Source organism: Dipodomys spectabilis, unplaced genomic scaffold (assembly GCF_019054845.1).
Source record: "Dipodomys spectabilis isolate Male_0828 unplaced genomic scaffold, ASM1905484v1 ptg000552l, whole genome shotgun sequence".
In the NCBI taxonomy this organism is placed as follows: domain Eukaryota; kingdom Metazoa; phylum Chordata; class Mammalia; order Rodentia; family Heteromyidae; genus Dipodomys; species Dipodomys spectabilis.
The window spans coordinates 212,177-236,520 of record NW_024871229.1 but is presented as its reverse complement, the minus strand read 5'-3'; the positions used below and the strand labels follow the sequence as shown (position 1 = coordinate 236,520).

The following is a 24,344-nucleotide window of genomic DNA, read 5'->3' as shown; positions in this document are numbered from 1 at the left end:
AGGTGTCTGGGAAAGGCAGGGCTACACATCCCCACTGTGGAACCACGGCGGTGCTTCCCGAGGCTCAGTGGGGCGGAAGGACACAGGGCGCTCCGGCTTATGGAACTGCCGTGGTCTTGACTGTGCTGGGGATGATGGCACAGAGTTGGATACGTAAAAGAAGTAAATCATATACATAAATTATACCTCGAAAAGGCATGCCCTTTTTACATCAGCATGTGAAGAATGTCTCTGTCTGGAAGAGTACCGCTGCTGGCTGAATGAGGGATTATGTGAACATCAAAACAAAAGTAGCCATCCCAGGGCTGGGAAGGTGCCTCAGTGGTAGATGTTTACCTTGTATGTATGAGGCCCTGGGTTCGATTCCTCAGCACCACATAAGCAGAAAAAGCTGGAAGTGGCACTGTGGCTCAAGTGGTAGAGCGCTAGCCTTGAGCTGAAGAGCTGAGGGACAGCGCCCAGGCCCAGAGTTCAGGCCCCACCACCGGCAAAAAAAAAAAAAAAAAAAAAAGACCACGAATTTTGTGAAGTTTATGTAATCGCTTAATCATAATAAAAAAAAAATTATGACGGGGAGGGGAGGGATGGTGAGACGCAAGGGGAGAGGTAGTACTCATCGACAAGCAATGCGCGCATGCTCTCACTCACCTAACTGTAACCCCTTCGCAGAGCATCTTTGCAATAAAATACAATTTAAAAAATCATACAGCTGGGAAGGTGGCTCAGTGGTAGAGTGCTTCTGAGGCCCTGGGTTCCATTCCTCAGCACCACATAAGCAGAAAAAAAAAAAAGCCGGAAGTGGAGATGTGGCTCAAGTGGTAGAGTGCTTGCCTTGCATGCAAGAGGCCCTGGGTTCCATTCCTCAGCACCACATAAGCAGAAAAAGCTGGATGTGTGGCTCAAGTGGTAGAGCGCTCGCCTTGAGCTGAAGAGCGCAGGGACAGCGCCCAGGCCCAGAGTTCAAGCCCCACGACTGACCCCAAAACAAAAAAAAAAAAAAGTGGGGCTGGGAAGGTGGCTCAGTGGTAGAGCGCTTGCCTTGCGTGCCTAAGGCCCTGGGTTCGATTCCTCAGCACCACATAAGCAAAAAGAAAAAAAGCCGGAAGTGGCGCTGTGGCTCAAGTGGTAGAGCGCTAGCCTTGAGCTGAAGAGCTGAGGAACAGCACCTAGGCCCAGAGTTCAGGCCCCACAACCGGACCCAAAAAAAAAAAAAAAAAAGTATAGAGACAAAAAGCTGGATGTGGCAATGTGGCTCAAGTGGCAGAGTGCTAGCCTTGAGCTGAAGAGCTCAGGGACAGCGCCCAGGCCCAGAGTTCAGGCACCATGACTGACCAAAAAAAAAAAAAAAATCACACAGAGAGGCTGGGCGCTGGTGGCTCATGCCTATAATCCTAGCTACTCAGGAGGCTAAGATCTGAGAATTGTGGTTCAAAGCCAGCCTGGGCAGGAAAGTCTGTGAGACTCTTAACTCCAATTAATCACCAGAAAACCAGAAGTGGCGCTGTGGCTCAGTGCTAGAGCTCTAGCCTTGAGCTGACGAGCTGAATGTCAGCGCCCAGGCCCAGAGTTCAAGCTCCACCACCAACAAAAATAAACATAAACACACACACACACACACACACACACACACACAGAGAAATTAATATATAAAATTGATAGTGAAGACTAGAATAAGGTACTTTCTGAAAATATGTATTCATTACAACAGGGAAAGAGGAAAGAGCCTGACCCACACATCTTGTGGCAAAACCGAGGAGAGATGGAAACCACAGGGCCAGTGGGTAGAATAGCAGCAGCACTGGGCTGTTCCTGCCAGTGAGTATCCATCTGAATCTGATCACAAAGGCACACAGAAACCCCCGCTGCGCGGGCCTGGAGTGGAGTGCTTGCAGCGGGTGTGAAGACCAGGGCTCCATCCCAAGCACCAGGTGAACTTAAAATAACAACACGAAAACTCTAACAGCAATATTCTAAAACACAGCCTATACATCTTCAGATACCACAAGGTCAGTAGAATGCAGTGGCTCAAGCCTATAGTCCTAGCTACTTGGGAGGCAGAGATCTGGGATCATAGTCTAAAGCCAATTTAGGCATAAAAGTTTGACACTCCATCTCAACCAATGACTGGGTGTGATAGTGCATACATTATCCTTACTGCAGGGGAAGCAGCTGGACATGATGGCACACACCTGTCTTCCCCAATGACATGTGGAAACACCAGGAGGAGGACCACAGCACACCTCTACCTGGGCATAAAGTGAGACCTTACCTCAAAAATAACCAATGCCAACAGGCTCAAGTAGTAGAGCACCTGCCTAGCAAGGTGCGGCTCATGAGTCCAATATTCAGTAAAGAAAAAACAAAACAAAACACAAGTGGCAAGGTCAACGTCACAAAAGCAAAAAATAGTTGTTTCAGCTAGGTATGGTAGTGCATATGTGTAATCCTAAGTTCTTGGGAGGATTGTAGTTTGAGGGCAACTTGGGATCTTATCTCAACCAAAATCTGGATATAATTGTATATGCCTGTGCTCTGAGCCAGGAAAGAGATATGGGCAAGGTGGTTCAGTTGTGTGAGACCCTATGTGAACAATAACTAAAAAGAGCTGGGGGGATGGTTCAAGTGGCAAAGCACCAGCCTAGCAAACGCAAGGCCCTGAATTCAAATTCCAGCACCTCCTCCTCCAGACCAAAAATATCTGGCAAACGTGAGGCCCTGCTTAAACCTCCAGGATCAACAACAAACAAACAAAAAGGAAAGCAAAATGCAGTGCAACCTAAGATATTCCTAATCCATAATGCTTAAAACCAGAAGTGTCTCAGATTTCTTTTTCATATTTCAGAACATAAACTTAATGGAATATAAAAATCCAAAATTCAAAATGCTCTAAAATATTTCAGATATCATCAAAAAAGTAATCTACTTTCTGCAACAAAGAAAGAAGACCATGCTTTTAACCTGAAGAGGTATTCAGGGTTGAAAGGTATCTCATTTTCACACCCAATCTTAACTTGTTTAGTTAGGAGGACCAGCTCCTAACGCTTCATAGACTAGAATGTGCGCAGCAGTGTCAGGTCCCATTGTGTGAAACAAGATTCTTCATTGTTCTGAGGAAAGCTCTTGAGGTAAATGATTGAAGCACCCTACCCAACACACCAAGACAGTTTGTGCTTTAGTCTGCACGCACTGTCCGGTGAGGTGGCTGTGGTCCCCAGTAGCCAGTGAAACACAGTTGAGCCCAGACTGTGAAATACACACACAGTGACAAAGCAGTATGTGAAGCATAGATAACAGGCTGAAATGATGCTTAGTATTTACTGGATGAGATAGTTATTCCAGTTATTTAAACGACAGTAAATTAATTCCATGGTGTTTTTCTTTAGTGCCGTCGACAGGGCTGAGGGTGACCCCGACTGTCTGGTGCTGGGCAGGCTCGGCGTCCATCTCCCCTGAACTGGGTTGAGCTGACTGTGGCCTCAGCAGACACTGAGGAGGACACTGATGGACAAGGGAGCTGCTCCCAGCCCTGCTTGCTTTTCGGGGTGATCTCTGCCCATCTCCGCCCACCCGGAGGAGGTACCTGAAACTCTGATGCGTTGCTCCGCAGCTGGTTCACGTTGGGCAGGGAGCCTCCGTGGTACTGCGTGAGGCGCAGCTGCTGGAGCTTCTGAAACTGTACCTGGAGGGAAAACAACGTTGGAAACTCAGACCACAGCAGCACAGTGCTGGGTTTTTTAGAGTGAAGGTCTTGGGCTGTAATGTTTCCTCTACTGAAATGATCACAACCTTCAGCTTGCTGGTGTTTTCTGGGTTTTGACCACTTCTGCTTCTGGAAAGAACTCACCCACGTTCCAATGTTTCCCATGTCATGACAGTCAGGGACTGTGTGCATAGGAGGATGTGCAGCCACTTTTAACAAAGAGCCGGACACTGGTGGCTCACGCCTGTCATCCTAGCTACCCAGAAGGCTGAGAGCTGAGGATCGCGGTTTGAAGCCAGCCGGGGCAGGAAAGTCCGTGAGCCTCTCATCTCCAATTAGCTACCAGAAAACCAGAAGTGGTGCTGTGGCTCAAAGTGGTAGAGTGCTAACCTTGAATGAAAAAGCTCAGGAACAGTACCCAGGCCCTGAGTTCAAGCATCACAACCAAAAAACAACAGCAAAAAACAAACAAACAAAAAAAACACAAAAAACCCAAAAGAACAAAACCCAGTCAAACAGATACACAGCAGGGGTGCGTGTAATGAAATCCCATCCATTATCCCCTTCCCCACTGAAAGACCCAGATGAGACAGGATCGCCAAAAGATAAGTCCAAGTTAGTGGTACCTATATTCTTTGGTGTCTTTATCCTTCTATTACACACACTATTAGATTTCTCAAACATACTGCACAAGGAGACAACTATAATACATTAATCAAAACCCAGATCTCAGAGTAAAAAATGAGAAGGAGAACATGCTGAGTTTCTTCAACCTATGAGCTCAGCTGTAAGAATAAAGTCTGGCCAGGAGCAATAGCTCATACCTGTAACCTCAGTTACTAGGAGTAAGGGAGGGCAGAGACTAAAAGGACCAAAAGCTGAAGTCAATCTGTACCAAAAATTAGCAAGATGCTATTTCAACCAATGAGCCAGGTAGGTGGCACATTGATACAGGGAGGCCATAGGTAAGAGACCTGTAGCCCTGCGCACAAAGGCAAGATCCAGCCTGAGCAAATGAAAGCAGAGAGGGCTGGGCGCATGGCTCAAATGGTAGAGCACCTGCCTTGCAAATGGGAGGCTATGATTTCAAAAGTCCAGTGGGTAAAACAAGCAAAACCAATAATATGGTCTCCCAGCTTTCTACCTGAACAAAACCACTTAGGGAAGTTCTTGATGCTCTATCCTTAAAGTTCTCTAGACAAAATTCACAGGCAGCCAGGCACCAGTGACTTAGGCTGTAATCCAAACCCTAGGAGCTGTGCGCATGCACATGCATATGCATACACACACACACACACACACACACACACACACACACACACACACACACACACACACACACACGTGTCTCAACCATGCTGTCTAAAGCTCTTCTTCAAATAATCAGCCATCTATTTATTTGAATGCATAGAAACTTAACTGTGAGTGAGGGACTAGGCCGGCACAGGCTTACTCAGGCACAACCTTGCTAAAACTCCTGACTCCAAAGCATCTCCCAAAGGCTCCAACTCTGACCCAGAAGGGCTGACATGTGAATCAAAGGGCTCTAACCCGCCCTGCAGGCCCTCCCACAGCACCGTGACTGTGCTCGCTCCCCAGGGGCTGTTTCCAGAGCCTCAGAGAACCAGAAGTCCTGTCTTTGTATCCGGAGCTTGAGTGCGGGTGAGCAATTATTACAGTGTCTCCTTCACACAGGATTAAGAGAGAAAAAAAGGTGGTGATGTGTAAAATGTAAAGCTCTAGACAACTTGTCAAGCTATTATTTCTGTGAAGAGTCTCAACTACTTCTAAAAACTTTCTTTTTTATATTTTCCTTTGTTGAAATTTGGAATAATTGAACTAGACAGAAAGGAGATTGTTTTCAGTATCTTTATGTTCACAGATGATGAACAGGAGGACCAGAAGGTGGTTAAAGCAGAGGTCTCAACTTGGTAGCCGAGCGAGTTCTCACTCAGTATTTTAAATTTCAAAAAAAGTTTTAAAAATTGTGAGACTGGGGCTGGGAAGGTGGCTCAGTGGTAGAGCCCTTGCCTTGCATGCCTGAGGCCCTGGGTTCGATTCCTCAGCACCACATAAGCAAAAAGAAAAAAGCCGGAAGTGGCGCTGTGGCTCAAGTGGTAGAGCGCTAGCCTTGAGCTGAAGAGCTCAGGGACAGCGCCCAGGCCCAGAGTTCAGGCCCCACGACCGGACCCAAAAAAAAATAAATAAATAAAAAAATTGTGAGACTGCAGGCTGCGAAGGTGGCTTGGTGGCAGAGCGCTTACCTAGCATGCATGAAGCTTCAGCACCATATACAGAAAAAGCCAGAAATGGTGCTGTCGTCCAAACAATAGAGCACTAGCCTTGAACAAAAGAAGCTCAAGGACAGCGCCCAGGCCCTGAGTTCAAGCCTCATAACTGGGCAAAAATAAATTAATTAATTAATTAAAAAAATTGGAAAACTACATAAAAATCTATATTTGCAATTTCTCTATACTGAGAGTTCATAAAACATTAAGATCACACTCTTTTTTTTTTTTGGTCGGGTATGGGACTTGAAATATGGGCCTGGGCACTGTCCCTCAGCTCTTCAGTTCAAAGCAAAGTGCTCTACCACTTGTGCCACAGCACCACTTCCAGTTTTCTAGTGGTTAATTGGAGATAAGAGTCTCACAGACTTTCCTGCCTGGGTGGGCTTTGAACCGTGATCCTCAGATCTCAGCCTCCTGAGTAAGATTACAAGAGTGAGCCAATGGCACCCAGCTAAGATCACACTCTTGTACTGCAGCAGTGGATGGAGGATGGCTGCATTATGTGGGTTTTGGTTCTGTTATTGGCCCTATAATCCCCCACTGGGACCTAGGATTGTCTGCTACTTACCACCTTGTTCCTGGCTCTTCCACCACTTTCCTGGTCTACCTCACCCAGTAAATTAAGCAAGCAGTCTCTGGCTAACGCTACACATTTTGGTGCAATTTCCTTTCTGTGAACACCTCTGTGAGAAGAAATAAAAGCTTTACTAATTCTTCTTCTTCTTCTTTTATTTTTTCCATTGTAGGGCCTGAACTCTGGGTCTGGGCGCTTTCCCTCAGCTCTTCAGCTCAAGGATAGCGCTCTACCACTTGAGCCATAGCACCACTTCCAGCTTTTTCTGCTTCTGTGGTGCTGAGGAATCGAACCCAGGGTCTCACACATGTGAGGCAAGCACTCTACCACTGAGCCACCTTCCCAGCCTACTAATTCTTTCTTGGAAAGGTCTCACAATAGTTCATACACTTCCAATCTAGACCCCTGGGGCCCTGTGAAGAGCTTGGTGGCTGAGCACGCGCTTGATACATAGGAAGGCCCAGTGTTCCATGGCCAGCACCAGGTGAAAACAAAAACAAAACAGACCCAGCTGGTCTTTTATAGAAATTGATAACACTATTCTAAAATTTGTGGGTGGATGTCCAAATGACTTAGAAGAGTTGTGATTTTTAGAAAGAGTTGAATGGTAACTGGGCGCTGGTGGCTCACACCTGTAATCCTAGCTACTCACAAGGCTGAGCTCTGAGGATCAAGGTTCAAAGCCAGCCTGGGCAGAAAAGTCCGTGAGAGGGGCTGGGAAGGTGGCTCAGTGGTAGAGTGCTTGCCTTGCATGCATGAGGCCCTGGGTTCGATTCCTCAGCACCACATAAGCAGAGAAAGCCAGAAGTGGGGCTGAGGCTCAAGTGGTAGAGCGCTAGTCTACAGCTGAAGAGGGGAGGGACAGAGCCCAGGCCCAGAGTTCAGGACCCACAACCGACAAAAAAAAAAGAGCTGAATGGTAGAATGAAGCGACCAATTTGAAGACTTCTTATAAAGCTGTAGTAATCCAGATCATGGTGCTGTCCAAGAGAAATCTGAGCTGGAGTTCAGTAGTAGTAGTACCCAGCATGTGTGCGTCCTGGGGTTCAATCTTTAGCCTGGGGTAGGAGGGGCAGCTCTAGATCAATGGAACAGAAAAGACAACCCAAAAATAGACCTACACATGCATGACCACCACTGCTACAACCACTCAATAGTCTTCAGCAAATGCTGTTGGATCTCTTCCCTGGGGAATCTGAGTGTCAGGCATCCAGATTCAAATCCAGCTCATATTAGCCCAAATCTATTTTTGCACTTGCTAGGCAGATGCTCTACTACTTGAGCACACCCCTAGCCCTTTTTTGGGTTGTTGTTGGTTGTGGGGCTTAAACTCAGGGCCTGAGAGTTATTCTTGAATCCGTTTTTGCTCAAGGCTAATACTCTGTCACTTTGAACCACAGCTCCACTTCCAGTTTTCTTGTGGTTATTTGGAGATCTCACAGACTTTCCTGCCTGGGCTGGCTTTGAACTGCCATCCTCTAATCTTAGCCTCCTGAGTAGCTAGTATTACAGGTGTGAGCCACCAGCGCCTGGTTTTCTCTCACTCCCCCCCTCCCCCCCAGGGTTTGCTTCAAACTAAGATTCTCCTACATATGTTCCCTGATTAGCTGAGAAGTATGTGCCACATTTGGATTGGCTGAGATGGAGTCTTGCTAACCTCTGACCCCAGCTGACCTTGATCCTCCTGATCTCTACCGCACGTGTGTAACAGTGACCAACTCAACCCTTCAGGTGTATCACTATCCTACAGCTTATCTCTTGATTATATTTTCATATAAAACAGTGAGCTTTTCCAACTATTCAAACCAAATTTACTCTTCAGACTGAAACAAAGAGTTAGCCTATGCTTTCTCAACATGAGTTGTCCTGCATAGAGAAACATCTAGAACAAGTGTCCAACCTATCGTTTCCATCTCCTCCCATCTGCACGTCAGTGTGTCTAACTTCCACCTCCCTCCCAGATCCTGTGTACACACAGATCTCACCAACAGCCTCCACATGACCGCACCAGAGAACAGATCCCATCACGTGAGACCACCAGAGAACAGATCCCGTCACATGACCCCACCAGAGAACAGATCCCATCACATGACCCCACCAGAGAACAGATCCCATCACATGAGTCCACTGCACATGACCGCACGGTAGAACAGATCCCATCACATGAGACCACCAGAGAACAGATCCCATCACGTGAGTCCACTGCACGTGACCGCACCGGAGAACAGATCCCATCACGTGAGACCACCAGAGAACAGATCCCATCACATGACCCCACCAGAGAACAGATCCCATCACATGACCCCACCAGAGAACAGATCCCGTCAAGTGACCCCACCAGAGAACAGATCCCATCACGTGAGTCCACTGCACGTGACCGCACCGGAGAACAGATCCCATCACGTGAGACCACCAGAGAACAGATCCCATCACATGACCCCACCAGAGAACAGATCCCATCACGTGAGACCACTGCACGTGACCGCACGGGAGAACAGATCCCATCACGTGAGACCACCAGAGAACAGATCCCATCACATGACCCCCACCAGAGAACAGATCCCATCACATGACCCCACCAGAGAACAGATCCCATCACGTGAGTCCACTGCACGTGACCGCACGGGAGAACAGATCCCATCACGTGAGACCACCAGAGAACAGATCCCATCACATGACCCCCACCAGAGAACAGATCCCATCACATGACCCCACCAGAGAACAGATCCCATCACGTGAGTCCACTGCACGTGACCGCACGGGAGAACAGATCCCATCACGTGAGACCACCAGAGAACAGATCCCGTCACGTGACCCCCACCAGAGAACACATCCCATCACATGAGTCCACAGCATGTGACCGCACCGGAGAACAGATCCCATCACATGAGTCCACTGCACATGACCGCACGGTAGAACAGATCCCATCACGTGAGTCCACTGCACGTGACCGCACGGGAGAACAGATCCCATCACGTGAGACCACCAGAGAACAGATCCCATCACATGACCCCCACCAGAGAACAGATCCCGTCACGTGACCCCCACCAGAGAACACATCCCATCACATGAGTCCACAGCATGTGACCGCACCGGAGAACAGATCCCGTCACGTGAGACCACCAGAGAACAGATCCCGTCACGTGAGACCACCAGAGAACAGATCCCATCACGTGACCCCACCAGAGAACAGATCCCATCACATGACCTCACCAGAGAACAGATCCCATCACATGACCCCACCAGAGAACAGATTCCATCACATGAGTCCACTGCACATGACCGCACGGTAGAACAGATCCCATCACATGAGTCCACTGCACGTGACCGCACCAGAGAACAGATCCCGTCACGTGAGACCACCGGAGAACAGATCCCGTCACGTGAGACCACAGCACGTGACCGCACCAGAGAACAGATCCCGTCACGTGACCCCACCAGAGAACAGATCCCGCCACGTGACCCCACCAGAGAACAGATCCCGTCACATGACCCCACCAGAGAACAGATCCCGTCACGTGAGACCACAGCACGTGACTGCACCAGAGGATGTATCTTGTCACGTGACCACTCAGAGGGCACATCCGTCACATGAGAACACTGCACGGGACCCCACCAGAGGATGGACCCTGATACGTGAGACAGGAACAACAGCACTGCTTCATGCCCACTCCTGCTCACAGCAATCACCCACGCTTATCTCGGGGCTCTCTGGTGCTCTTCGCTGTCTCCGCTCTTCCTCTCCCTCCCTTTTCCATGTAGGCCCGCGGAGCTTACAGGGTGGTCAGCAGACCAAAACCCAATTATGAACCAGACACACTTTTCTCAAGCTGGACTTTGGAGTCACACAGACATAATCAAAGAGCTAAGTGTTCTCTATGAAAAGTGTTTTGGTTTTGTGATTTCTTCATGAAAATAATCCTGGAAGTTTTCAAACAAGTTGCTGGGGATGTGGTTCAAGCAGCAGAGCAGCTGTCTAGAAAGTGCAAGGTTATGAGTTCAAAGCTCAGAGCTGCTAAATTGTTAATATTACCAGCAAAGTCAGTGTTGTCATTTTCATTTAAACACAGTGCAGCCAAGTCAGACTAACTGTGATTGGCCAAGGAGAAAACGAGCAGAATTACCATGCAATGACTCCCTGTGCTAGCTGAAGGACAATACAATATACCTTTATAGTAATCAGAATGGTGACTGGATTATCTGAATTATCATTTGAACCACAAGTGATTAGAATTGCTAATTAACATATTCACTGATAGCCTTGATTAATTCAACAAAAAAGCACTTGCCATACTAGCTAATGTAGATTTGGGTTTACTACATTTGCAATTTTGAATGTTTTGTACACATACATAGCCATAAGCAAAGGACTATATATGCAGACTTGAGTAGTCAAACCAAGTGATCACTAAGGATCTGTTAAATGCGACTTTAATAGAACTTGAGCCAGGTGTGTGTAGTATGTCTATAATCCTAGTACTGGGAAGGCCACAGCAGGACAATTTCAGGTTTACACTTGTCATCCCAGCTACACAGGAAACATAAATAGGAGGATTGCTGTCCAGCCCAGCCTGGGAAAAAAGTGAGGCTCTAACTGAGAAATAAATTAGGCAAAACGGAGTGGAGCCATGGCTCAAGTGATGGAGGCACCTGCCTAGCATGAAGCCCTGAATTCAACCTCAGCACAATAACCATAGTCGGTACACTTCCCAGGACCTCTGTGTGAGGGATATTTTAAAGGGATTCCTAAATTATGCAAGGGATTGAATTCTAGTTATACACAAACACACAATGCATACAACTGTACATTAGAACGTATTCTTTTAAAGTAGACATTTGATGGACAGCTGAGACAGAGATCAGAAATATCTGCAGTCTACGGCAATCTGAAAGTCATGAATGCCTTTCCTTCAAGTGTTGGCAAACTTTTGTAATAAGCCACAGAATAGTTTTTGTGGACCCCGGGGGTGGGAGGGTTGTATTTAAAGAAGACCATCATCCTTCAGCGTTCACCCATCCACTTCTCCCCACTCCTCTCAGCCTAACCAAGGCCACCTATGTAAACACCTGTGATGGCAGATTGCGATGCGAACCAGAGAAGATTGCCTGGACTCAGGGAAGAAAATTCCTGAAATCCTCAGCCCAGTCTCTGTCTGTCTGCCTGCCTATCTATTATCCATCTATCCTCTTTTTATTTTTTTGTGGGTCGTGGGGCTTGAACTCTGGGCCTGGGCGCTGTCCCTCAGCTTTTCAGCTCAAGGCTAGCGCTCTACCACTTGAGCCACAGCACCACTTCTAGTTTTCTAGTGGTTTATTGTAGATAATAAGAGTCTCACAGACTTTCCTGCCCGGGCTGGCTTTGAACCTCGATCCTCAGATCTCAGCCTCCTGAGTAGCTAGGATGACAGGCGTGAGCTACCAGCGCCCGGCTATCCTCTGTATCTATCATTTTTTCCTAGTGTGATAGGAAATATAGAAAACTTTATAGTTTCTCCTTAACTCTTCTAAAACATTATCCTAAATAGGATGCGTTGCTTTTCTCTTTTCTTTTTTTTTTTCCAGTCGTGGGGCCTGATCTCTGGGCCTGGACGCTGCCCCTCAGCTCTTCAGCTCAAGGCCAGTGCTCTACCACTTGAGCCACAGCCCCACTTCTGGCTTTTTCTGCTTCTGTGGTGCTGAGGAATCGAACCCAGGGCCTCATGCATGCAAGGCAAGCGCTCTACCACAGAGTCACCTTCCCAGCCCATGATGTGTTGCTTCTGAGTGGGGGACCTGGTGCAGGGTGGGCTGTGGTAGCAACCCGGGGCTCTACCACGGAGTCACCTTCCCAGCCCATGATGTGTTGCTTCTGAGTGGGGGACCTGGTGCAGGGTGGGCTGTGGTAGCAACCCAGGCCCAGGGTTGTTCATGCACATAGTGAAGCAGATTTAGATTGTGAAAGGACAACATACCCCAACCTAGGAACTCGGGCTACTGCTCACTCAGTAACCTTTCCCACCCTGGAGGATGACGAAAGCACAAGGTGTGTGACGTGTGCAGGCCAGAGGGGCAGAGGACCGGCTGGTACCCGGACTGGTCCCTGGCAGCACCCTGGGCCCCCAGCCCGGCCCCCGGCCCCAGCTGCAGTGGCTCCAGGCGGGCTCGCCCCCCCTCCCGCTGCACCCCGGCTCCCGGCCCCGCACACCCCCCGGCTGCACCTGGCCCCCGGCCCGGCACCCTCTCCGGCTGCACCCCGGTCCCCGGCCCGGCATCCCCCCCCCCCCCCCGGCTGCACCCCGGCCCCCGGCTGCACCCGGCCCCCGGCCCGGCACCACCCCCGGCTGCACCCCGGCCCCCGGCTGCACCCCGGCCCCCGCCGCACCCCCCCCCCCCGCTGCACCCCGGCCCCCGGCCCGGCCCCCCCCCGGCTGCACCCCGGCCCCCGGCCGGCACCACCCCCGGCTGCACCCCGGCCCCCGGCCCGGCACCCTCTCCGGCTGCACCCCGGCCCCCGCCGGCACACCCCCCCCCCCGGCTGCACCCCGGCCCCCGGCCTGGCACCCCCTCCGGCTGCACCCGGCCCCCGGCCCGGTCCCCCCCCGGCTGCACCCCGGCCCCCGCCGGCACCCCCTCCGGCTGCACCCGGCCCCCGGTCCGGCCCCCCCCCCGGCTGCACCCCAGCCCCCGCCGGCACACACCCCCGGCTGCACCCCGGTCCCCGGCCTGGCCCCCGCCCCCGGCTGCACCCCGGCCCCCGGCTGCACACCCCCCCCCCCCGGCTGCACCCCGGCCCCCGGCCGGCACCACCCCCGGCTGCACCCCGGCCCCCGGCCGGCACCACCCCCGGCTGCACCCCGGCCCCCGGCCGGCACCACCCCCGGCTGCACCCCGGCCCCCGCCGGCACACCCCCCCGGCTGCACCCCGGCCCCCGGCCCGGCCCCCGCCTGGCACCCCCACGTTGTCCTTCAAGGTCAGCGCCCCAGCCCCAGGCCCGCCGCCCGGCCCCGCGCCGCCCCATCCTCCGCAGGTGTCCGGCCCGGTGGTGCCGGCCCCGCCGCCCCGGCCTCCCGCGGCCCAGTCCCCCCGAGGGCCGGCGGCCTCCCGCGGCCTCCTCCCCGGCGCGGCCTCGGCCTCCGCCCGCAGCGCCGCCCGCCAGGCCGCTCGCGCCGCCCCGCTCTCCCGCGCCGGGCGGCGGCCCCCGCGACCTCTCGCCCCCGCGACCCCTCACCCCCGCGACCTCTCGCCCCGGCCCCGCGCGGCCGCCCCGGGCCTCACCCGCGACAGGGTGAGGTCGGTCATGAGCTGCTCGAAGGCCCGCGTCTCCTCGGCCTGCCGCTGCGTGTGCAGCGCGATCTTCTCGCTGAACTTCCGCGGGTTGGCGCCGCCCGAGCCCGGCGACGCGGCCATGGCGGGCCCGGCGCGAGCAGCAGCCGAGGCGGCGGGCGCGGGCCGCCCGTCCGAGCCGCGGCCCGAAGCCTGCCGTCCGGCGCCACGGGCTGAGGAGCCGCCGCGGCCCCGGCGGGAGCGCGCCGGAGGCCCCGCCCCGCGCAGGCCACGCCCATGTGCGTGGCCACGCCCCCGCGGGCCCACGCCCGAGTCCTCGAAGCCCCGCCCCCGGCCCGGCGCCGCCTAGCCCGGCCTCCAGCAGGGCGGCCTCGTCTCAGCCCGGCCTGGCCCCCTGGCGCCCAGCCTTGGGTCCTGAGCCCTGCCTCCAACCAGACAGCCTCCTCCAGGCCGGACCCTGGCCCAGCCTCCAGCCGCTCTGAGCCCTGGCTGGGCAGGAAGACCTCCATCCCCGGGCTGGATCTCTAGTCCTAAGCCTGGTCTCCAAGCCCGAGGCCAGCCTCAAGCTGCTGGCCTCCCTCTGATTCCTTCTGGGCTTCCAAGGCCCCAGCCTTGAATTCAGCCACCAACTAGGCCCACACTGGCAGACAAATCTGAGAGACTCTTACCCAGCAAAATGCTGGAAGAAGAGGTGTGGCTCAAGTGGTGGAGCACCAAACAGGAGCACTGGTGAGGCCTTGAGTTCAAGATGCGGCACGGAGGGAGGGAAAGAGGAAAGGTGGGAAAGAGGGAGGGTAAGCCATTGTAGAGTAGGTGCTGGTTGAGGAGGGCTCACCTTGCTCACCGCCCCCCTCCCGCCATGGTTTCAGGGGAGGGAGAGGAGGTCAGGTGTCTCTGGTGGTGAAACAAGATGAAGTAAGGAAACTGAGGCCTGGTGAAGGCACCAGAAATGGAGAAACACCATCTTTGCTTCCAAAAGAGACCACATCCTCAAGGTGCCCTTCTCCCCAGGGATTAACAAACCGAACACTGGAGCTGAGCGTTCTTATCTGGACACTCAAAAGATAGCATCCACTGTGGCCAGAACAAAGACCCAAAACCCAGATTTGCATAACTTTACCATGGAAATACCCCAACTGCCCAAGCCGCTGTGCTTCTCCCTATGAGGGCACCCATACTCTGTAGAGTGGGCCCTCCCCTCCTTGTCTGCTTGCCTGCTTGGTTACTAACTCGATAAACCTCTGCTAAGTTTTGTTTCCTTCCTTCCTTCCTTCTTTCCTTCCTTCCTTCCTTCCTTCCTTCCTTCCTTCCTTTCCTTCCTTCCTTCCTTTTTTATTTATTTTGCCAGTCCTGGGGCTTGAACTCAGGGCCTGGGCACTGTCCCTGAGCTGCTTTTGCTCAAGGCTAGCGCTCCACTAACTTGAGCCACAGCTTCACTTCCAGCTTTTTCTGTGTATGTGGTACTGAGGAATCGAACCCAGGGCTTTATGCATGCTAGACAAGCACTCCAACACTAAGCCACCTTCCCAGCCCCTCTGCTAAGTTTTCTTATTATCAAATGACTTGTCCAGAAATTGTTATTCTGTGATCAGAGTCAAGGACACTAAGCGAAGAGTTCTTGGTTAAAGGGGAGCTTCCCTAAACCTCACCTCGGTCCCTGGCAGTGGGACCAGAGGTTTGGCTCTGCTCAGCTCAGGGCCCTGTGAGATTCTCTGCTCCTGGGTTCTGAGTGCGATTACCTCAACACAGTGCAGTTTATGCTGGTTTACCCTTGGTAGATCAATATTATATGTAAATACTTAAATATAAGCCCTGTAGAGTTCCATTTTGGTGCATCTCAGATTTCTCTCAATTCGTCACCAGTGGCTTCCTCAACCATCAGAGCCACGGGGGGCGGGGGGGGGGGGGCTGCGAGATGCCAGCTCTCAGGGGAAGCCACCTTGCTTCCGCAGCAGCGCTTCCTTCCTTCTGCTCCCCGCAGCAGGTCGCTCAGGCGCCGGGTCTGCCCGGCCTCCGCCCGGCATCTCCTGCCTTCTGACCTGCGCATCTGGTGTCCCAGGTGACCAGCTTCCGGGGTGGGGGTTAGGGGGGTGTCTGGGAGAGAATCTCTGAGACTTTTGCCCCTCAGGAGGGGCTGCACTGGGCAGTGCCATTCTCTCTTCCTCTCCCTCCCTCCCTCTCCCTCCCTCCCCCTCCCTCCCTCTTCCTCCCTCTTCCTCCCTCCCTCCCTCCCTCTCCCTCTCTCTCCCTCTCCCCCTCTCTCTCTCTTCCTCTGTCTCTGTCTGTCTGTCTCTGTCTGTCTGTCTCTCTCTCTGTCTCTGTCTCTCTCTCCCTCTCCCCCTCTCTCTCTCTTCCTCTGTCTGTCTCTATCTGTCTGTCTCTCTCTCTCCCCCCCCAGCCGGCAGCGTGGGTGCCACCTGCGCTGCGCTGGCAGTGAGTGCCACCTGCGCTGCACTGGCAGTGTGAGTGCCACCTGCGCTGCGCTGGCAGCATGAGTGCCACCTGGGCTGCGCTGGCAGTGTGAGTGAGTGCCTCCTGCGCTGTGCTGGCAGTGTGAGTGAGTGCCTCCTGCGCTGCGCTGGCAGTGTGAGTGCCACCTGCGCTGCGCTGGCACCGGAGCCTTCACATTCTGTCCCTTGCCTTCGCAGGTCACCGGTGCTGGCTTTTGTTTTCTGCTATTCTCGGAAGGCTGCTGTTTGCTGTTCTGCTAGGTCACGCGCTGGCGTGGGTCTTTTGTTTTGTTATTGTTCGTGGGGCCGTGGGGGCGTGTGGACGGACCAGAAACTCCAGCCACAGTGCTGTAGGCTTTTTGTTTTTGTTTTTCCTCCCCATAGACTTTCCTCCAACTTCTGGTGATCCCGACTCTCCTTCAAGTTCTAATGAAGACAGACATTAAATATCTGTGGGGTTTGTGTTTCTAGAAAGAAAATGTGCTTTCTGTCTGTCTTTGCTTGGGGCAGTACTGGGCATTGAACTCAGGACTCAGGCTGGGCAGATGCTCTACCTTTAAGCCCCACCCCCAGCCCTCTTGGCTTTAGGTTATGCTTTAGATAGGGTCTCATGCATGTCCTTGGGCTGACATCCTCCTCTTCCATCAGTGGGACCACGGGTGTCCTCTGCCACCTCTGGCTTCTTGGCTGAGATGAGGGTCCTTCCTTCCTTCCCTCCCTCCTCCCTCCCTCCCTTCTTCCTTCCTTCCCTCCCTCCCTCCTTCCTTCCTTTTTTTTTTCTTGTCGGTCGTGGGGCTTGAACTCTGGGCCTGGGCGCTGTCCCTCAGCTCTTCAGCTCAAGGCGAGCGCTCTACCACTTGAGCTACAGCGCCACTTCCGGTTTTCTGGTGGTTTATTGGAGATAGGAGTCTCACGGTCTTTCCTGCCCGGGCTGGCTTTGAACCGCGATCCTCAGATCTCAGCCTCCTGAGTAGCTAGGATTACAGGCGTGAGCCACCAGCGCCCGGCCCTCCCTCCTTCCTACCTACCTTCCTTCCTCCCTCCCTCCCTTCTTCCTTCCTTTCCTTCCTTCCTTCCTCCCTCCTCCTTCCTTTCCTTCCTTCCTCCCTCCCTCCTCCTTTCCTTCCTTCCTTCCTTCTTTCTTTCTTTTCTATCTTCCTTGCCAGTTCTGGGGCTTGAACTCAAGGCCTGGGCTCTGTCCCTGAGCCTCTCTGTGCTAGTACTATACCACTTGAGCCACAAGCCACTTCCAGCTTTTTCTGTATATGTGGTGCTGAGGAATTGAACCCAGGGCTTCATGCATGCTAGGCAAGCAGTCTACCACTGAGCCACCTTCCCAGCTTTGAGGGTCTTACTTTCTGCCCAGGCTGGCCTTGAATTGTAGTCCTTCTGATCTCTCCCTCCTGAGTAGCTAGCATGAAAGACCTTCTGAAAACATAACTCTTTATTCTGTGCCAGAGATTGCTGGTTGTCTCCAATATCCATTCTCCCTTCCTTCCTTATTAGTGGGAATCCTGGGGTGGGGCCAGCTACAACCACTGTTTTCCATGATCCTCGCTCCCAACCAGATATGAACCAAGTCACCTGCGGAGCGTGCCCTTTGACCTCTCCTCTCCTCCACACCTGGAATGTGGATGTGGCAACTGCTCCAGTGTTACTGTCTTAGGCGGCTGGGTGGAAAGTATGTGTGTGCACGGGAGCTTGGCGGCCTGGCCGGGAAGCGCAGCGTTCTGTGACTGCGGCTCACGATTGGCCAAGAGATAAGCATCGTGGGTGGAAAACCCGGTTATTACTTTGGCCTTTGTTACAGGAACTGAACAAGACCTGCTGCACTTAAATAGAAAAACTCTTATAAGCCTATTGAGATACAGCTAGCCATTGTTGACTTATGGGATACAGGCACCTCAGGGGATTCAGTGGCACCTACCCAGGTCTCCATGCGGCCGTGCCCTCTCCTTCCCTGTGTGGACTTGCTTGAGGGGGGGGGAGCAGCACTGGGGCTGGCAGAGTGCTTGGGCAAGGTCCCGCTGAGCTGGGCTCTGGGCCCGATAATGTGACACTGGCTAAGCAGCTGGGCTACCACGCTGGCCATTTCCCCAGCCCTTGGCCATGCCAGTTATTCCAGCCGGACTGCGCAGCCCCGTTTGTGCTGCCCAGATGAGCCAGTCTCAAGCTTCATAGTCAGCAGCGCAGCGGCTCTGCTGGCATTATTCTTTATTATAAAGGGAAAAAATGAAAGCTTTTTCCTTTTTCTTTTTCTTTTTTTGGGTCTGGTCGTGGGGCCTGAACTCTGGGCCTGGGCGCTGTCCCTCAGCTCTTCAGCTCAAGGCTAGCGCTCTACCACTTGAGCCAAAGCACCACTTCTGGCTTTTTTCTTTTTGCTTATGTGGTCTGAGGAATCAAACCCAGGGCCTCATGCATGCAAGGCATGGGCCACTGGGCCACCTTCCCAGCCCTATCTTTTTGATGATTGTGGGGCTTGAACTCAGGGCCCGGGCACTGTCCTTGAGCTCTTTTGCTCAAGACTAAAGCTCTACCACTTTAAGCCACAGCTCCACTTCCTGTTTTCTGGTGCTTCATTGGAGATAAGAGTCTCACAGCCTTGCCAGGCGCTGGGTGACTCATGTTTAATCCTAGCTACTCAGGAGGCTGAGATCTGAGGATCGCAGTTCAAAGCCAGCCCGGGCAGGAAAGACCGTGAGACTCCTATCTCCAATAAACCACCAGAAAACCGGAAGTGGCGCTGTAGCTCAAGTGGTAGAGCGCTCGCCTTGAGCTGAAGAGCTGAGGGACAGCGCCCAGGCCCAGAGTTCAAGCCCCACGGCCACCACCACCAACAAAAAAGTCTCACAGGCTTTCCTGCCCAGGCTGGCTTTGAACCTCGATCCTCAGCTCTCAGCCTCCTGAGTGCATGGCAGCTAGGATCACACGGCGGGTGAACCATGGCAACCCAGCCAGCAGTGTCTTCATCAGAAAAACTTAAAGCCAAGAGCTGGTGCCAGAGGCTCCCATATGTGACTGTGGCTATTCAGGAAGCTGAGATCTGAGAATCAGAGTTCGAAGCCAACCTAGGCAGACAAATCCAAGACTTATCTCCAGTCAACTAGCAAAATGCCAGAAGTAGGGATGTGGCTCAAGCAGTAGAGTACCAGGCCCTGAATTCGAACTCCAGTACTGGCATAAAAGAACAAGAGGGGCTGGGAATGTGGCTTACTGGTAGTGTTTGCCTAGCATACATGAAGCCCTGGAAGTGGTGCTCTGGCTCACGTGGTAGAGCGTTCTCCTTGAGCACAGAGAGGCTCAGGGACAGCATCCAGGCCCTGAATTCAAGCCAGGACTGGCAAAAAGAATTAAAAACAACAACAACAACAAAGAACAAGAAGGAAAGTTCTAACTAGGGGTAGGTTCAACCAACTTCCTGGGGAAGACACTGCACAGGCAGTCTTACCAATTCCAGGGCTGCCAGGCCCCCGGGGAAGCCGCCCTTGGGCAGGGTGTCCCAGGGCTGCTGCTGAGTGGAGACCTCCACGCACCGTGTTGGCATGTGGGCATGCTCAGTTCCAGGGTTCTTTCCCAGTACCAGTAAATAACTACTTCCTAAATATCGTGAGACCTTGCCCACCTCTTTCTATCCTAACCCAATTCAGGCCACCGAATCTCTCCCTAATTGAGCCCCTAATTGGAGCACTAGTGTGGCGGCCTGCGCCCTGCAGGAGACAGGAGCCACACTCAACCCAGTAATTTGCAGAGAAGTTAATTAAGCGAGGGGGTGATGCAGCGGCCTTGGTTCCCGCAGGCCTCGTTAGCATGCTCAGCCTGGGGACAGGGCAGCCTTGGAGGCAGCCACTCCACAGGGCCCCGCAGAGCAAACCCTAACCTGGCCCAGGCTTGGGGGGTGCCGCCCATTGGCCAAACCCAACCAGAAGCTGCTGGGCATCGCTCATGCGTTGTCTGTGCCCCAGACCATTCGGGGCGCAGAGGAGGGGCAGGGCTCTCCCGTCCCTAAAGCCCTCAGACCCCTTCTTGTTAGGCTAGCACTCTGCCACTTGAGCCACAGTTCCATTTTCAGCTTTTTGGTGGTTAATTTCTGGTCTCACAGACTTTCCTGCCTGGGCTGGCTTTTTTTTTTTTTGGTCGGCCGTGGAGCTTGAACTCTGGGCCTGGGCGCTGTCTCTCAGCTCTTCAGCTCAAGGTGAGCGCTCTACCACTTGAGCCACAGCACTACTTCCGGTTTTCTAGTGGTTTATTGGGGATAAGAGTCTCATCAACTTTCTTGCCCAGGCTGGCTTTGAACTGTGATCCTCAGACCTCAGCTTCCAGAGTAGTTAGGATTACAGGCGTGAGCCACTGGTGCCCGGCTTTGAAGCACAATCCTCAGATCTGTTTCCTGAGTAGCTAGGACTACAGGTGTGAGCCACTGGCGCTCTATTTGTGGTTTTTAATGATCAAATCTCACTTGAGTTAATGTTGTCTAGTAAGAACTGCTAACAGTAAGAACTGCTAACAGTGAAACAGAGAATGGGAACAAATGACCTTTTATTCAAAGTAACCGTCAAACGTGCAGTCAGATGCTGGGGAGGAAGGAAATTCACTTAAATGTCATGATGGCCAAGGAGAAGGTCAGGGGAGAGGGGACAGAAGCCACAGCTAATAAACAGGAGGAAGCGCGCGCGGCTGGCCCGGTCCAGCATGGAGGCCTTGGGGAGTCAGGAGGCTTGGTGTGCAAACACTTGGATTTTGCGGGAGTGTTCTGCCTGAGGCTGTGTTCCGAGACCTACAATCCTTCCAAGTCACGGAAGCAGCCCGTGGCTCGGCAGTCGGAAAGGGCGTTTTTAGAAAACACCTTCTGTGTCTCAGATTTGAGGCCGCGCATCTTTCTTTTTCTTCCTGAGTCAGGATCTTGCTCTGTAGCCCCTGGCTCACCTTTTACAGCCCTCCTGCCTCTGCCTCCTGAGATCCGGGACTACAGGTGTGTGCCACCAGACCCAGCTTAATGTGAGACAAAGTGAAAGCAAGGTGATGGCCACTCCTCCCCACGGGCTATGCCCGCAGCCAGACGTCCGCCATGACCAACACCTCTCCAAGACTTCCCTTTGGAATAGGGACACAGCACATGATTTGTGATGAATTTAAGTTTATTGGCCTCAAATATACATCAGTAAAAATGTCAATGTTAGTTTAACTTTTGGGTTTTAGAAGAGAACACTGAACCAAAACATCAGAAAAACTGGAGGCTCAGTAGCATGATTTACCTAGTTTTCTTTTCTTTTTTCTTTTTTTTTTGTCGGTCGTGGGGCCTGAACGCTGGGTCTGGGCGCTGTCCCTCAGTCATTCAGCTCAAGGCTAGCGCTCTACCACATGAGCCAAAGCGCCACTTCCGGCTTTTTCTGCTTATGTGGTGCTGAGGAATCGAACCCAGGGCCTCATGCATCAAAGCAAGCATTCTACCTCTGAGCCACCTTCCCAGCCCCTACCTAATTTTCTTGGATGTACAGGTTAAAAAAAAAATGTGGCTTTTTATCCAAGAACAAAAGCTTCTAAATTCAATATTTAGAAATGATTTTGCTTAACAAACAAGGGTTCATAAAATAAAAGGCACAACTGTGGGCAGCCAGACGGAAGTAGGAAGAAGTTTTGATTTTTTCTGGGTTGACTGAGCTTCTTCAAGGATTGTCTCTGCAATCCTGAAGGTAAAAAATCCTTGAATTCAGATATACAGATAAACCATTTAAAAAATAATCCTTTTTCTCAGTATTTGAAAGGCTTTTGAAGCATTATTTAAATCTTGAGATACCTATCACTCACATTTTAAGAAATAAGTCTATGCTTTAATAAGGCACTCTTGACAAAAGGTTTGAAACAATTCCGTTCTATTTCTGGACAGCTCCTTGCTGTGGGGAGGGGGCTGTCTGGGAGCTCACCCCCGTGCACCCCTTTCTACTAGTGAGGGCATCAGGCCAATAGCCCCACCCATGGCTGGCAGTGAAGGGAGAACCAGTATTTCTTCTCTGAACACAGTGGTGACGTCGTGCACGAGCTTCTGCCCCCAGAAGAAACAGAGGAAAAAGAATGGGAGAAAAATGAGAGCCTCATGCTGCAATGACACCAGTACCTGCTGATAGCCGATGGTTTGTTTCCTTGTGTTTCGGTGGGTGTTATTGGTACTGATCGCGCCCACCTGTGAATAATGAGGATCTCCATGTTATTGCTAAGTAAAAGACACAGAGCTCACAGTGCAGTGATGGAGAGGTAGCGCGCTCTCTCTGCCCACAGTGATGGAGGAAGACAAGGAGCAGGAGACTACGCCTGTAACAGTTCACTAGAAGAGGGTGACTGGTCCTGTCTGGATGAAAGGAGTTACAAAAGGGGCACGGGGAGCCTATCAGATTGGGGCACCCTGGTGGGCTAGGTCTTTGCTTCCGAGGAGTAGAGGCATCCCAGAAAGGCAGCGGCGAAGTTCTCTTTCCTTCATGTTCCTGGGCTGGCGGCAAACGGCCATTACTTCCCGTAGAACTTCTTGTTGAGAAGGAAGATGAGAAGGTTGACATTCACTTTAGCTTTATCAAACAACTTCATGACCGCAACACCTTCGTACTGCAGCTGCAGCAGGTCCTGTGCAGAAACGACAGCACTGTTACTGTCCGGCTTGGGGAGGAAGGAAGGGAGCGGTGCAGCGGGGGAGCAGCGCCTCTTGCACCCCAGGGAAACGGGGTGGGCGGAGGAGCCCGACACAGAGCGGAGGAGCCGACACAGGGCGGAGGAGCCCGACACAGGGCGCGCTGCCCGCTGGCGGGGCGGGACCCGCCGGTTAACTTGGCATCGGGGACTCATTTTGTTTGTATTCAAACACATCAAAGATGGAAAGCAAAAGCAAGTATGTTCAGTTAGAACACACTTAGGGTTCACACTCATAATGACGGAGGCTGGGAAGATGGCTGCCTGAGGCCAGCGCGGGCACACGTGCAGGACTCTTTCTCCACCAGAAGTGGGCAGGGCACAGGGCATCTCAGCTAGAGAGTGCTCAGAATAACGGAGTTTTAGACGCCTAACAGTCGGATTCCAGTCCAGGTACATGCAACAAAAGAGACCCCCACCTTAAAAATAATCACAGCAAAATGACTGGGGGTGTGATTCAAAGGTAGAGTGTGTGCGTAGCAAACATGAAACAGTTCACATACCCGACCAGCCCAACGGTACACAACCCACTCCCACATTTTGTCTTTCTGTTCTTTTTTGGTACTGGGGATCGAACCCAGGACACAGCCCCCGCGAGACAAGCGCTTTGCCACTGAGCCTGCATCCCAGCCCTCACCCCGCATTTGTTCCTACAAATACCCACATAAATGACAGGAGCAATGGTGATGGTCCCCATTTTGGCTAGCACCCGTGGAAAAGCAAGCAACATTGCTATTCCTCACCTCGCAGACCAGTGCTGGCCGTGCAGCTCCGCTCCCTTCCCTACTACATCGCTTGCAGCTTCTCACCGAGGTGCTCTAGGGGCCGGACCCCGGGAGACACACACTCTACCACGGGGCTGCGCGCAGCCTACTAAATTCTACTCCGTGTGACAAAGCTTTACTACATTGAAGGTAAAGGAAAAGGAAGGACTAAATGTTTACCAGATGCCTACTGTGGGCTTCGGATTGAATTGTGTCTGCCTGCCTGCCTTCTTTCTTTTTTTTTGTTGGTTGTGGGGCCTGAACTCTGGGCCTGGGTGATGTTCCTCAGCTCTTCAGCTCAAGGTTAATGCGCTCTACCACTTGAGCCATGGTGGCACTTCTGGCTTTTTCTGCTTGTAAGGTACTGAGGAATCGAATCCAGGGCCACCTTCCCAGCCCAAGTCGTGTCTTTCTAAGAGTCCAGAATGCCTCCAGCTTCACAGATGAGCTCCCAAGGCTGGGTGTGAAGCGGGAGGCCTGACCACAGAGCCTGCACTGTGTGCAGTGGGTGCCAAGGGGAGCCGGACCCCTGGAGATGGAGCCTGTGGCTCGGCTGGAGGTGGTGTGGTGATACACCTGCTGGCCTGGCCACAAGAGGTGCGAGGGAGGCAGGGCGCCCAATGAAA

The 24,344-nt window shown here is 52.6% G+C and overlaps 2 protein-coding genes across 4 annotated transcripts in view; both read right to left on the bottom strand.

The window, feature by feature from the left end:
- Crtc3 (CREB regulated transcription coactivator 3) overlaps positions 1-13,995 on the bottom strand; it is a 71,259-nt gene extending 57,264 nt beyond the window's left edge. For both annotated transcript variants that reach the window (XM_042670462.1, XM_042670463.1), the window contains exons 1-2: positions 13,821-13,995; positions 3,581-3,679 (exon numbers count right to left, since the gene is read on the bottom strand). In XM_042670462.1, the coding sequence (XP_042526396.1) occupies positions 3,581-3,679; positions 13,821-13,952 (231 nt within the window). In that variant the 5' untranslated portion in view covers positions 13,953-13,995. The remainder of the gene's footprint in view (positions 1-3,580; positions 3,680-13,820) is intronic.
- Positions 13,996-20,798: 6,803 nt separating this feature from the next.
- The window catches only part of Iqgap1 (IQ motif containing GTPase activating protein 1), a 73,320-nt gene continuing 69,774 nt past the window's right edge, over positions 20,799-24,344 (bottom strand). For both annotated transcript variants that reach the window (XM_042670420.1, XM_042670421.1), the window contains exons 38-39: positions 21,754-22,891; positions 20,799-21,531 (exon numbers count right to left, since the gene is read on the bottom strand). In XM_042670420.1, coding sequence (XP_042526354.1) covers positions 22,778-22,891 — 114 coding nt within the window. In that variant the 3' untranslated portion in view covers positions 20,799-21,531; positions 21,754-22,777. The remainder of the gene's footprint in view (positions 21,532-21,753; positions 22,892-24,344) is intronic.